This window comes from Lissotriton helveticus, chromosome 5_2, assembly GCF_964261635.1.
Source record: "Lissotriton helveticus chromosome 5_2, aLisHel1.1, whole genome shotgun sequence".
Taxonomy (NCBI): domain Eukaryota; kingdom Metazoa; phylum Chordata; class Amphibia; order Caudata; family Salamandridae; genus Lissotriton; species Lissotriton helveticus.
The window spans coordinates 504978-519289 of NC_136066.1; the positions used below are offsets into that span (position 1 = coordinate 504978).

The following is a 14312-nucleotide window of genomic DNA, read 5'->3' on the forward strand; positions in this document are numbered from 1 at the left end:
TGGCATGCCCTGGCCTCGGTTCTAACTCCTGATGTGACCCTACCCGAGTCTTCCCCCCTTGAAGATCGTATATTAGATGGGCACTTGCCCGACAGCACTATCTCGCTCATCTATAAGAAACTGATTCATAATCGTGCGGATTTGTTGGTCCGACTCCGGGAGATGTGGGTTGGTGATGGATTGGAACTCGATGACGAGGACTGGCAGTCGGCACTCTCCTCCCCAAAGGAGGTCGCCATTCCCGCCCGTCTTCGTTTGGTGCAACTTAAGATCCTCCACCGGGTGTATGTGACTGGTCCGCGTCTGGTCGTGATGGGTTTTTCCCCGGATGGCTTGTGTAGGCGTGGCTGTGGGATGAGCGCTACCTTTCTGCACATACTTTGGGAGTGTCCTGTGGTGGCGGCCTATTGGGTGGATGTGCTTGCGATAATGACTGTAGTGACGGGTGTTGCCCTGCGGCCTGAGGCCCGACGATGCCTGCTGAATGTGTGGGAACCCTCCGATTACTCTGTGGCCCAGACTAGATGGGCGACCCTGGGTTACATGGTCGCGAAACGCGACATTGCGCAACTCTGGGGCGTATCCCGACCTCCTGACGTTTCGGTGTGGGAGGACAACATGGACTGGTCCATGTTCCGAGAGAAGACAGTCTACGTGGCTAGGGGCAGACCAGGGGCGTGGACGAAAATCTGGGGTCAATGGAATGCATACCGTGGTGATATTTGTACCCCTCCCTTGGTTGCCACCTCCGATATTCTCCTGTCTCCGTAGGCCGACGTTCCCGAAATTTTTCACTCTGTTCTAGGATTTTCCTGTCCTCCCTGCTCCCCCCCCCCACGGCCTTACCGAATCTCATTGATTTACGTCTGTTCTCCTGTTTAGTGACCTCCCCCTCTGCTATTTGGGCTGACTTGATTATTGTACTCGCCTTGTCTTTGTGTTTGTTATTTTTATGTTTTATATGGAAAATTGTTGTATCCTGTCCTATGTCTGGAGAAATTTTATTCTATGTTTGGCCTGACCTCGGAAATGGTTGTTTATTTCATGTGTCGTGCTATGTGACTTAGCGGCCAGCCCGTGTGGTTGTGGGCCCATCTTTGTATTTTATATGATTGCTCAATAAAATTTTTAACCAAAAAAAAAAAAAAAACATTGTTAAAACAAATAGTATTTTAATGTATTTATTACAAAGTCTTTTTTTCTTTTTTTAAGTTATATTGTATGTGCATATGCTGTCTTTTATGATGAAATATTTTGAATAAAGACATATGAGTACTGAATACTGAAAACGTTGTGTGATGACCTGTCAAAATCAATATCTGAGCTGAAGTGCTTCCCTGTAAGAGATCCTTGCCACTTGTTAGATGGTATGCTGAAAGCTTCTTTACAATCTTCAGAGTTAATGAAGTATGCTATTGACTTTTTAGTCCATTTAGATGCACTGTTTCGTTATGAGCGGGAACTAAAACGCAAATATTTCTCATTTTGTGCTTTCTGTGGCATCAAAGAAAGAGTCATCCCAACTGTGTCACTTAGCTGATGGTTTTCACCCCAAGAGGCTGTGAATTATATATTATCCATCCATGTGGTGACCGTTTACAGAATCTTTGCTGAGTGATGATGATGCCAAAGACACAAAATGTGAGGATCTTTGGTCGCAAATTGATAGTGATGTGAAAAAAAGTACACTCTACTGCATTCTTAGATTTTTACAGGAAAACATAACTGCTGTAGTGGACATAAAAACAACTAGAGTCCGAAACCACCCTTGTCTGCCAAATGTTCAGCATAATTGATGTAGATGTGAAACATCTCCTTACGAGTAGGCTGTGTGACGCTTTTAGTGACTTTGGCACTGCAACATGTTCCATGTTAGAATGCTTGCCACTTGGTAAACAAAACAATGTTGAAAAGTAATTCAGGAACTTTTATTTTACAATGTATGAGAAATGGTTTGCAAGGATGCATAGAACTTTCTTTTTTTTTGTTTTAAATATTTTTATTGATGACATGTGGACAGAGTAGCAGCAAATAAAAGACAAACTCACCATACAAAAGTAAAAAAAAAAAAAAATAGAAAACTGGCAATTATGGCAGACAACAAAGTTTAATACATTTTGGGGCGGCAAACACACACAGAATAATCTTACAGAGGAAAAAAAAACCTCAAAGTCCGTTTCAAGCAAGCATAGCTTCCTATAAGCAACTAAACAGTTTCCTTAACACATTCCTAGACAAATTCTCCCCAAATTTTTCCTAATTTACATAATGCTCTTACACCCCTGATTTTAGCTAATGCACGTTCCATATTGTATGTATCTATTACTATTGCCCACCACTCTGCCATCGATGGTGGATCCCGTGAGATCCATGCTCGAGCAATAGCTAGCCTAGCACAAGCCAGTATAATACTAATAAGTTCTCTCAAACTATAGTCACATGATTGTGGACCCAATAGTATATCCTGTAACCTTAAGCTGGACGAGTGTACTGATTTACGAATAGTATCCAGTGCAAATGATATGGAATTAGCAGTGATTTTAGACCCCAATTTCTGACTCCAGCGTGTGGCTAGTTTCCTATAGTCACCGTCTTTCTGAGAGTTAAATCTTTTATATGCAAAACTGATCAGTGATCTATCTTTAGCTAAGTGAATACATTCCCATATACTAGAATCCGTAAATTCAGTAATTTTAAGGCTGCGTATAAATAGTCTTGAATTTGATAGTATTTTAGACGCATGTTTTCCGTCACATTGTAACGAAGTTGGAGTCTACCAAACGATGAGAACCCACTGTTATCGTATAAATTGCCAAGATGTTTAATACCCAGTTGTGCCCATTGTCTCCCTCCCCCATCGTGGAAAATTCCTGGGAGAGCTGGATTGTCCCATAAAGGTAATCTAGAATGGTATAAAGGTATTTGGAATTTACTAACTATGGCTTTCCAAATGTATGCTATGTCTCGTGCAGTCTTGAATTTAACCCTCCTAAAGTAGTTCGGGTCGTTGATGCAGTATAAAAACATTTTGGATTCCGTTCCTAACATAAATGCATAATAAAAAAAGGTTCCTTATAAGGGTGTATCAAACTACAAATGCGTCCTATAAATGTCGACCAGAAGTATGCTTTAAAATCAGGAAAATCAAGGCCACCTTTTCCATAAGGTAATTTGAGTAATTCAATTGCTCGACGTGCTTTTTTATAGCCCCAAATGAAACTGCTTAATATGCCATCTAGGGGTTTAAAAAGAGTCATCCCAACTGTGTCACTTAGCTGATGGTTTTCACCCCAAGAGGCTGTGAATTATATATTATCCATCCATGTGGTGACCGTTTACAGAACCTTTGCTGAGTGATGATGCCAAAGAGACGAAATGTGAGGATCTTTGGTCATATATTGACAGTGATGTGAAAAAAAGTACACTCTACTGCATTCTTAGGTTTTTACAGGAAAACAACGGCTGCAGTGGACATAAAAAAAACTAGAGTCTGAAACCACCCTTGTCTGCCAAATGTTCAGCATAATTGATGTAGATGTGAAACATCTCCTTACGAGTAGGCTGGGCGACACTTTTAGTGACTTTGGCATTGTTCCATGTAAGAGTGCTTGCCGCTTGGTAAACAAAACAATGTTGAAAAGTAATTCAGGAACTTTTATTTTACAATGTATGAGAAATGGTTTGCAAGGATGCATAGAACTTTCTCTGTAGTTTCAAAAGTGCTGCTTTATTTTTAACCGCTTTAATAACTCTGAGGGTATAAGCGCCCAGTTCAACGCAAATGTTGCAAAACCTGCCCAGAGAATCGCAATCTTCATGTGCACCAGTATTGGTATGGAAAGGTATGTCAATGGTCAGAGTTAGCAAATTGTGTACTGTCCGTTTTGGCGTTGACGGTCTCAAGTGCAAATGTTGAGAGAGAATTTTCACAGAACAAAGTTTACATGGGAAGGAAAAAGCGAGTGCACAAGACCAAATACTGAAGAAGTATTGTATGGTGTACTACAACAGGTTTGATTTGCAAAAATGCATTTGGACCTCATATACACTGTATGCACACTATCATGAATTATCAGTGTAGAAAGCAAGCAATAATAAAAGCAAAACATTACATAAACACTGGAAAAACACAGTTTCTGTTGTTTTTTTATGGCGCGAAAATATGTAACCACTGATAACCACTGTTTTTTTAAGGTATTGAAATCACTTGAAAACACTGAAAACCCCCACCAGAATTGACCAAAAATAGAAACTGAAAACAGGAAAGCCTACGTATATACCAAATAAAATCGCTGCAGCCATGACGCCCCCGTTCGACCAACCGGGCCCCACCAGGGTGACGATATCTCCACGATAGGATCCAGCGATAGCCGGCGTTAAGTTGAAACGCGCTAAGCGCGGTCAGCAATGTTTATCGCTTCTTGTTGATGATATGCCCCCATTTCTTCCAATGGGAGGTGGATTGTAGGGATGAGTCTGCCCTTCACTATCAACAAGGTTCTCATTTTCACGTTCATGTTATCGCTGGGTTTCCAGGAATAAGCGCACACTTTCCTGCTATCAATGGATTTCCTATCACATTGGAGATAGGCGTTGCTGATAGCACGCTATCTCCACGATAGCCGGCGTTAAGTTGTAACGCGCTATGCGCGGTCAACGATGTTTATCACTTCTTGTTGATGATATGCCCCTGGTCGCCATGTGGTCCATGCGCAGATTGAGCGCATCTATTTTGACATCAATAATAATAATAATAATAGTGTTATTTATAGAGCACGACAGCTACCTCATACAGAGGTGTCTGGTGCTGAGCGGATGAAACAGAAGAGGGGTCAGGCCAAAGGGGAGGCTAGCCTTGGCTAAAGGGCCAGGTCTTCAGGGTCTTCCTGACCTCGTGTTCTGATTCAACCAGGCGCACATGAGAGGGTCAGGAGTTCCACAGCCTGGCGGTCCTCACAGAGGAGGACCTGCCTCTAATGTGGGGCTTAGCATACATCGATTGCAAACTCTGTCGCGTGGCAAGAAGTGTGGTTTCCAGTGCATCTCCTGCTCCGAATCCGAGAGTGCATGCTGTTGAGACGTGGCAGGCCGCCTGGTTTCAAACAGAAGCCTAGACTGGCGTTTGTCTGTTTTCCCCATTGCGGTTGGACCACGTGGCGTTTAGCCGGCAAAACCCTATTGTACTGCGGCAGCAATCTGAAAGGGGTGCTCACCTATACTAATTGTTTATATTCCTGACTTTTGCTGCAGGCAGCATAGAAGTGGGGGGGATCGGAAGGGCACGGCGTGCCCCTACTTTCTAAATTTACTAAAGCCCGTTCCCCTACTTCTTTATTTTCAGATTGCGTCCCAGGACTGCAGGAATGGTCCAAACTTGAAATAATGTTATTTACGAGCCCTGTGCGCCGCTCATCGAGGATGCCCTCTGCAGTTGCATGACCTCCTCCCCCCTTCCCCTCTGTGTCTGTGGGAAGGGGCCTGCCCCAGTGCCCAGCAGCACTGTAGGAGCCATTTTTTTCCCACTCTAGGGGCAATCAAGCAGCAAGAGAAAGCAGCTTCTTATGATGGCCCTCCTGCTGCAATGATTTACACCTCATTTACTGACCGATGCTACCTGCCTGCCCCCCACTGTGACTAAATACAATCTGTCACATCAGGCTGCATTGGCGGCCCACCCTTTGCCTCATCTGCCCTTTGTTCTCGGGCTCACCCAGACTTATGACGCCACAAGAAGAGGAAGAGGACTCCAGTGTGCAATTTGTGGCAGAGTGTGTCCAAACCTTGGCGCTTAGAAAAAAAACCTGTAGAAAACGTTTAACGTCTACCATTTTATAAATTTTGTACTGCTGCTCTGTCTGCGTTCAGGGATGTGGTATTTTAAAATATACTGTTTACCTTTTTTAAGGTAGTCATAGTCATAGTCATAATTTCTTGTATAGCGCACATTTCACAAAAGTCTCAAGGCGCTTAGCAACAAACGACAACCAAGTGTAAGGGGGGAATGGAGAAAAAATTAATTGGGAAAGAGCCAGGTTTTTAAGCCCTTACGAAAAGCCTGATGATTGGAAAGAGACAGCAGATGTGCAGGTAGCTTGTTCCATAGTTGGGGGGCTAAATAGGAAAAAGCTCTACATCCCATTCTCGATGTTCTAGCCCTAGCCTGTACCAGAAGGGCTTTTGTGCTAGACCTTGAGGTTCTGGAGGGTTTGTACCTGGCCACTTTCTCAGCAAGATAGGAAGGTCCAGTCCCATGTAAAAGTTTGTGTGTGAGACTAATGATCTTAAACTGGCTTCTTTGTCGCACGGGGAGCCAGTGCAGTTGTCTGAGACAGGGCAAAGAGGGGGACCTGGGAGGCAAACCTAGCACCAAGCGTGCGGCGGCGTTTTGAAGGGTTTGTAGCTTAGTCAACAGGCCTTCATTGATGGAGGTATACATTGCATTGCCGTAATCCAGACGGTTAACAACCAGTCCTTGGACCAAAGGTTTTCTGGACTCAATGGGTAGCCATCTGAAAATCTTCCGCAATTTTCGTAGTATACCATAGCAAATGCCAGATACTTGGCTAACCTGAGCCATCATAGAAAGGGCACATTCGAGCATTAGTAACATAAGAGCATCATGCTTGCGCCATGGAATGTGGTAAATGCAGGACACAAATCTCCAAGTCACTTTGCATGGCATTGATTCCTTTCATAAATATGGAGTAATGCCTTACTCTGCACAAGGATGGCATTGCAGTGGGTATTTCCACTCAACGTCCGTGGTTTTTGATGCATTCCAAGATGTACAAGGACTTGTAACCCTGGGAATGCATCAAAATCTTACGCCTCCCCAAGGGAGGCACAACAAAAAGAAATATCTTTATTTCTCCCAATTTTTCCTCTTTCTATATGTGCAGCACACATGGAAAGAGAAAAAAGCCTCTCAGGATTATTTTAGTCCAGAAAGGTACAATGATGCTAGTATGGTATTTTTTTCTAAATTGTACTCAAATGGTATCTTAGAGATGCCACCTGAAAAACAACCAGCCTCCTATGTGTTCCCTGACTGGTAGACACCAGCCTGCTTCCACGAGACAAGTTTCTGGATCAATGGGGTGGGAGCCTTTGCTCTCTGAGGCCAGACACAAAGCTATTCCTGGGTGAGGTGTCCACACCTCCCTCAGGTCAGGAAAAGCCATCTGTTGCAGGGGAGCTTCAAAGGCCTTGACTGCTTTGCAACGCCACCCTCAGTCTCTCCTGCTATCAGGAGCAGGTGCGCTTTCCTTCCTCACATCCTTTTCAGCGTGAAAACAGGCGGTAAAATTAGGACAACCTAGCCCACCCCTTAGGTGGGGAGGCAAGGTGAAGCCCACTCTTCAGTGCCCACCATCTTGCAGATGGCAGGCACTCTCCAATCAGGGTTAGGGATTGTGCCCACTCCCCCACATGGGGTGAGCACACCAAGGGTGCAGTCACCCTAAGGTCAGTAGCCCATTGGTCACTAATCCGAGACCCCTAAAACGCCCCCTAAATACTGTGATTTGGGGGCTGCCCTGGACCCAGAGGAAGATTCCCACAACCTATGAAGAAGAAGGACGAAAGATGAGGCACAATAGAGGAGACTGCAGAGAAGAACTGACTTGGCCCCAGCCCTACCAGCCCATCTGCAGTTCCCTGAGATCCTGCGCCAGAAGTCGTCTTGTGCAGCAGCCAGCGACCTCCAGACCCCCTGGGAGGACTGACTGCCTTCAACAAAGGATATCCTGCCAACAGCAGCTCTGTTCAAAAGAATCTCCAAAGAAAGACTCAGAGCCTGCTGAAGACAAAGAAAGCCGATGCCTGGAACCACCACTCCACCCGTCGCCTACAGCCCAAGTCCAACTGGCCCACCAGTCCCAGTGGGATCCCCCAGCGCTCGAGAGTCCAAGTCCACGTGTGTTAACCCCTCCAGGACTCCCTGACATTGCCTGCAGCCTCTGTACGGAGACCCCCCAACCGGTAAGCTTAAATCCGACCTCAAAAGGCACCCCTGCATCCGGCCGCCTTGCACCCTGGTGAAGAGGACCTGAGGTGGACCTATGTTTCCGAGCCCTCAAATTTACCTGCCCAGCTGTTGGTTCCTCCCGAAAGACTTATTCGACCGAGCCTGCAGCTAAAAAACAAAACAGGCAATCTCCATAGGATTGCATTGGCCTCCTGACCTCTCCTAAGCACTCTGCACTCGGCCGCCCCGGCACCGCTCGTGATGTGGACTTAGTGCTCACCTGGGACCCCTTTGCCCTGACCTTAACCCTAGGAGCTTGGCCCGTGAGCAGCCACCAACCGAAAGCCCCCCTAGCCCCATAGGCTAACATTGGGCCTCAGCACTCTGCACCCGGCCGTCCTAGTGCCGCTGAGGGTGCTTTTTGAGTTCATCCTTGACCCTAAGGGATTCCTTGTTCTAACCTGAAACTCAACCCTCAAGACCGATTACTTACCTACAAACCGATAACCACATTTTCCTCCATTGGACTGCATAGACTGTTTTGCTCTGAAAAAGTTCTGTGTTCAGTTGTGTTTGTATCGAAACTTAAGTAACTGTGTTTTTAATGTAAAAGTGTTTTACTTACCTTTGTCCAGAAAATATCCCCGTGTGATATCTTTGCATATCACACTGAGTAGAAAGAGTGACCTAAAAAGTGATCACAAAGTAATACAGAAGTACAGCAGTTTTTAAGCAGTGTACCAACCTGTAACAAAGTCAAATTCATTCAGCTTGCATATTCTTATCAACCTGTCTGTGAAAGTGCAATTTTACTCACCATTACCAAGTCCTGCTTGGTTCTAAATATAAAATACAATAAAAGAAATGTTTTTATACAAACAATTGGTCTGAGTTCATTGTTTGAGTGTGTGCTATCATTTCTTGCTTGAGTGTGTACAATAAAAGCTCACCACTACCCTCTGATAAAGCCTTACTGCTCGCCCACACTACCACAAATAGAGAGTAAGATATTATCTACTTTTACCTCTATAAGCTTTTGGGGATCCACTGGACTCTGTGCACACCGTACCTTACTTCGATATAGTATATGCAGAGCCAGCTTCCTACACTCATAATTCCAGAGTTGATACATTTGCAATTCTCATTGCTAACTACCTTGAGTAGTAATTTCACAAACTACTAACATAATAGTTGTATCTCAATCATGTGATACTGCTTAAGGCATCTGCAAAACCAACATGTCTGGGTTGTTTTAGGGGTATATATTCACTTTTGAGTGCTATGTCTAGATACAATAAAGGGAACCTAAGAGGCATCTAATGCTGGCTTCATGACATGTTGCGTGAAGCACATACAAAATTTAGGACTACAATTTTGCATTGACCGTGGGGCACGGAATGATGTAATCAACAGTGATCCCCAAAACGTGGGGTCTCCTGTCATAGAATTTAAGCCCACATTTTATCTTGCGAAATGGTTTGAAAAAGGGAGAAGTGCTGATGAAAGAAACTGCATGGCTTGAAGACAAATGGCTTATGATTCCACTTCTAAGCGTATTTGGAACTTTCTGTGATTGAAAAAATATGCCAGATTGTAAATGTATTTTAATGGCAATAACTCCTATATCAAACCTCAAATAAACGTGTATCTATTGGTTGCATTAAACAACGTTATAAGCTGTAAATGATCAGTGAAATACCAAACATACTAAAAATTGGTATATTTTGCTCTTTTTAGCCACACCTCTGACTCCACCCACTGACCCAATCCTCTGGTTATTCCCGCCCCCATATCCTCCCCCCACAGTTCCCCTACTTTTTCCCCCCCACTTCGACCACTGGCTGTAGGTGTCAGATCAATACTGTCCAAAGCACCTCCTTGGCCCTCTTACCTGTGTTTGGTTCTCTTTTGTAACTTGCACACATCACTTTTCTCTTGTAACAGACTGTTTGCTCCTCTTACATTTTGTTTGCTTTCGATACTTGCAGAAGTGCCACCAGTGCCTACGTCACGTTTGTTCTTGTGTTTGAGTGCCCTCCATATTTGCAGTATTATACCTGTATGTGTAATTTGTACACTTTTGTAACCTGCACACGTCACTTTTTTCCTCCTGTAATGCACTGTTTGCTTTTGTAATTTGTTCACTTGTAATTTTCTCTTCATGTATCAGTTCTGGTCCTATTGTGAAGCCTCTGACGCCTTCGGGGAAAGTCCGCGCTATAGAAAAACGCATAAATAAATAAATAAATAAATACGCAGTGGTTGACAAGCCCACCGCTGCTCGTCTCCATATAGCTTCAGTTGTTTGGGACAGAGATACTCAGGAGCAGCAGTGTTTGCAATGCTAGGTGCAGCTGCACCGGGCAGCTGTGATGACGCAATTCCATCCTGGAACCACAAATAGGAGAATCTGTTGCCGTCGGAAACAGGCAGAACCTGCTAGTAAATCTCAGAAGCCACAGTCATGTGACAGTACTACTGAGTCAAAAACAATAGTAATTGCAAGGGCCTAAACACTCCTGGGGCCAAATGATGGGTTTGCTGAATGCCAAGGCTGCCTCCTCTTGATTCCACCTCACGCCTCCTTCTTCCACCACCCTCCACTTCCTGTCCCTTTATGACACTCCTGCAGGTTCTTTTTCATCCCTGCGTTCTCCTTTTGTCTCTCCTCCACATCTTTCTCTTAGTTCTCCCTGTTTTCTCTCTTGCACTGGGTGAAAGTCCAAACGAGCGTTGCCCACCAGCGGCATCGTTTGCACAAATTAAGCACTGACAGCCCTTGCCTCCTCAAACCTCAGACATGTGACAGTGCCCCAGTGCCTCCCCCACCCTGGCAGGAGGATGGATGTGTGAATATAGTATATCTAGAGCTTGAACCCTCCTGAAAGGCCTCGCAGCGCTTTACAAAGTCAAAGATACGCATAAAGACAATGAGTAGCAGAGGAAGCCGGCTTGGAAGGGTTAATGCACTGGGATGTGGTGTCCGTTCAACTACTCACATGTGGCATGACCCGACTTCCATTTCTGACATGTGATTCAGACACTGTTACTTTCCTCCCACCGCCTACAAAGCCCATATCCCAGCATGCAATATCCCTACAGGGACAGGGGGGGTCAGTCTTACCAGATGTTCTTCTCAGTGCCCTCCAGCCTCCGGGCAGGGACCACACTGGACATCTTGAGCTGCAAGGAGAGGAGAGAGGTGGGTTCAGCTTCCAAGAGAGAGGACCCATCACTGAGAGGGGCCCCTGAGATGGGGCAGGACTGCAGGGAGAAGAGAGAGGTGGGTTCAGCTTCCAAGAGAGAGGACAGATCACTGAGAGGGCCCCTGAGATGGGGCAGGACTGTCAGGAGAGGAGAGAGGTGGGTTCAGCTTCCAAGAGAGAGGACCCATCACTGAGAGGGGCCCCTGAGATGGGGCAGGACTGCAGGGAGAAGAGAGAGGTGGGGTCAGCTTCCAGGAGAGAGGGTAACAGGTCCCTGAGAGGGCCCCTGAGATGGGGCAGGACTGCCAGGAGAAGAGAGAGGTGGGTTCAGCTTCCAAAAGAGAGGACAGGTCCCTGAGAGGGGCCCCTGAGATGGGGCAGGACTGCAGGGAGAAGAGAGAGGTGGGTTCAGCTTCCAAGAGAGAGGACAGATCACTGAGAGGGCCCCTGAGATGGGGCAGGACTGCCAGGAGAGGAGAGGGGTGGGTTCAGCTTCCAGGAGAGAGGACATGTCCCTGAGAGGGGCCCATGAGATGGGGCAGGACTGCCAGGAGAGGAGAGAGGTGGGTTTAGCTTCCCGGAGAGAGGACACATCACTGAGAGGGGCCCCTGAGATGGGACAGGACTGCCAGGAGAAGAGAGGGGTGGGTTCAGCTCCCAGGAGAGAGGGTAACAGGTCCCTGAGAGGGGCCCCTGAGATGGGGCAGGACTGCCAGGAGAGGAGAGAGGTGGGTTCAGCTTCCAGGAGAGAGGACAGGTCCCTGAGAGGGGCCCCTGAGATGGGGCAGGACTGCCAGGAGAGGAGAGGGGTGGGTTCAGCTTCCAGGAGAGAGGAGAGATCACTGAGAGGGGCCCCTGAGATGGGGCAGGACTGCCAGTAGAGGAGAGGGGTGAGTTCAGCTTTGAAGAGAGAGGGTAACAGGTCCCTGAGAGGGGCCCCTGAGATGGGGCAGGACTGCCAGGAGAGGAGAGAGGTGGCTTCAGCTTCCAGGAGAGAGGACACATCACTGAGAGGGGCCCCTGAGATGGGGCATGACTGCCAGGAGAGGAGAGGGGTGGGTTCAGCTTCCAGGAGAGAGGGTAACAGGTCCCTGAGAGGGGCCCCTGAGATGGGGCAGGACTGCCAGGAGAGGAGAGGGGTGGGTTCAGCTTCCAGGAGAGAGGGTAACAGGTCCCTGAGAGGGGCCCCTGAGATGGGGCAGGACTGCCAGGAGAGGAGGGTTCAGCTTCCAGGAGAGAGGGTAACAGGTCCCTGAGAGTGCCCCTGAGATGGGGCAGGACTGCCAGGAGAGGAGAGAGGAGGGTTCAGCTTCCAGGAGAGAGGGTAACAGGTCCCTGAGAGGGGCCCCTGAGATGGGGCAGGACTGCCAGGAGAGGAGAGGGGTGGGTTCAGCTTCCAGGAGAGAGGGTAACAGGTCCCTGAGAGGGCCCCTGAGATGGGGCAGGACTGCCAGGAGAGGAGAGAGGTGGGTTCAGCTTCCAAGAGAGAGGACAGGTCCCTGAGAGGGGCCCCTGAGATGGGGCAGGCCTGCCAGGAGAGGAGAGGGGTGGGTTCAGCTTCCAGGAGAGGGTAACAGGTCCCTGAGAAGGGCCCCTGAGATGGGGCAGGCCTGCCAGGAGAGGAGAGGGGTGGGTTCAGCTTCCAGGAGAGGGTAACAGGTCCCTGAGAAGGGCCCCTGAGATGGGGCAGGACTGCCAGGAGAGGAGAGAGGTGGCTTCAGCTTCCAGGAGAGAGGGTGACAGGTCCCTGAGAGGGCCCCTGAGATGGGGCAGGACTGCAGCGAGATGAGGGGTGGTGTCACCTTGAAGAGAGAGGTGGGTTCAGCTTCCAGGAGAGGGTAACAGGTCCCTGAGAGGGGCCCCTGAGATGGGGCAGGCCTGCAGTGAGATGAGGGGTGGTGTCACCTTGAAGAGAGAGGTGGGTTCAGCTTCCAGGAGAGGGTAACAGGTCCCTGAGAGGGCCCCTGAGATGGGGCAGGCCTGCAGTGAGATGAGGGGTGGTGTCACCTTGAAGAGAGAGGTGGGTTCAGCTTCCAGGAGAGGGTAACAGGTCCCTGAGAGGGGCCCCTGAGATGGGGCAGGACTGCCAGGAGAGGAGAGAGGTGGGTTCAGCTTCCAGGAGAGGGTAACAGGTCCCTGAGAGGGGCCCCTGAGATGGGGCAGGACTGCCAGGAGAGGAGAGAGGTGGGTTCAGCTTCCAGGAGAGGGTAACAGGTCCCTGAGAGGGGCCCCTGAGATGGGATAGGACAGGGCTGCAGTGAGATGAGGGGTGGTGTCACCTTGAAGGGAGAGGACGGGCGCCTGAGATGCGGTCACCGCTGCGATCCTGAGACAGCCCCGGGCCGGCGCTGCTGCATCAGTCGCTGAAGTCTCAAGGAAGAGGCAGAGGTTTATATCGTGGAGCGGGTGAGGGAGGGGGGGCTGGGGGGGCAGCGTCGCTTCCACGAACACAGGGCAGCCGCAGGGGGTGGGGGCAGGCACCCACGGCAGAGGCACAGAGCCCTGGGTGTCTTATTGACACAGTGTGTGGAGTATTTCTGTCCATTGTGTAACTCCTCGGAGCTGTGCGTCAGGCGCACGCCCACGGTCCGGGGGGTGTGTGTGTGGGGGGGTGCTGCTATTTGGAATTGTAATTTCAAGTTTAGTACATGAAAGACCATTTAACTACATCCCCCACAATGCACCCACCCAGTTTACTGTAACAGCAAGACCAGGACGCTCAGGCAACTGTCACATTACACTCACATGGTAGAGAACCCCCCCCCCCCCCCAAGACATTACCTACTATCCACCTCCACCACCACTCACTAAGGCCCAGCCCAGGGAACTATTGGGTCAGCTCTCACAGACGCCCGGACGCTTCCCTAACACAAATACGAAATCCTAAACCTTCTAGAAAACCACAAATTAGACCTCCTCCTCATAACAGAAACCTGGGGCGATCCTTCGTGTGGCCCAGATTTCTGTAGAGCAATTATTCAACGTGAAAGCCACTTTGTCAGGAGAGCACTCATCCCTACCACGATCTGCGAAGCTTTGCTGTCAGTTTCACGACCATGACCCCACCATCCTCCTGTACCGTCCCCCGGTTCCACACGGAATTTCTCTCCTCCATGGGCTGTCTATTAGAGCTAGAAGCA

At 48.3% G+C, this 14312-nt stretch overlaps 1 protein-coding gene across 1 annotated transcript in view; it reads right to left on the minus strand.

Moving 5' to 3' along the window:
* Positions 1-11149, minus strand: part of LOC144761129 (kynurenine--oxoglutarate transaminase 1-like) — a 263160-nt gene extending 252011 nt beyond the window's left edge. The window contains exon 1 of the mRNA XM_078646588.1: positions 11091-11149. Coding sequence (XP_078502714.1) covers positions 11091-11143 — 53 coding nt within the window. The 5' untranslated portion in view covers positions 11144-11149. The remainder of the gene's footprint in view (positions 1-11090) is intronic.
* Between the last annotated feature and the right edge of the window lie 3163 nt (positions 11150-14312).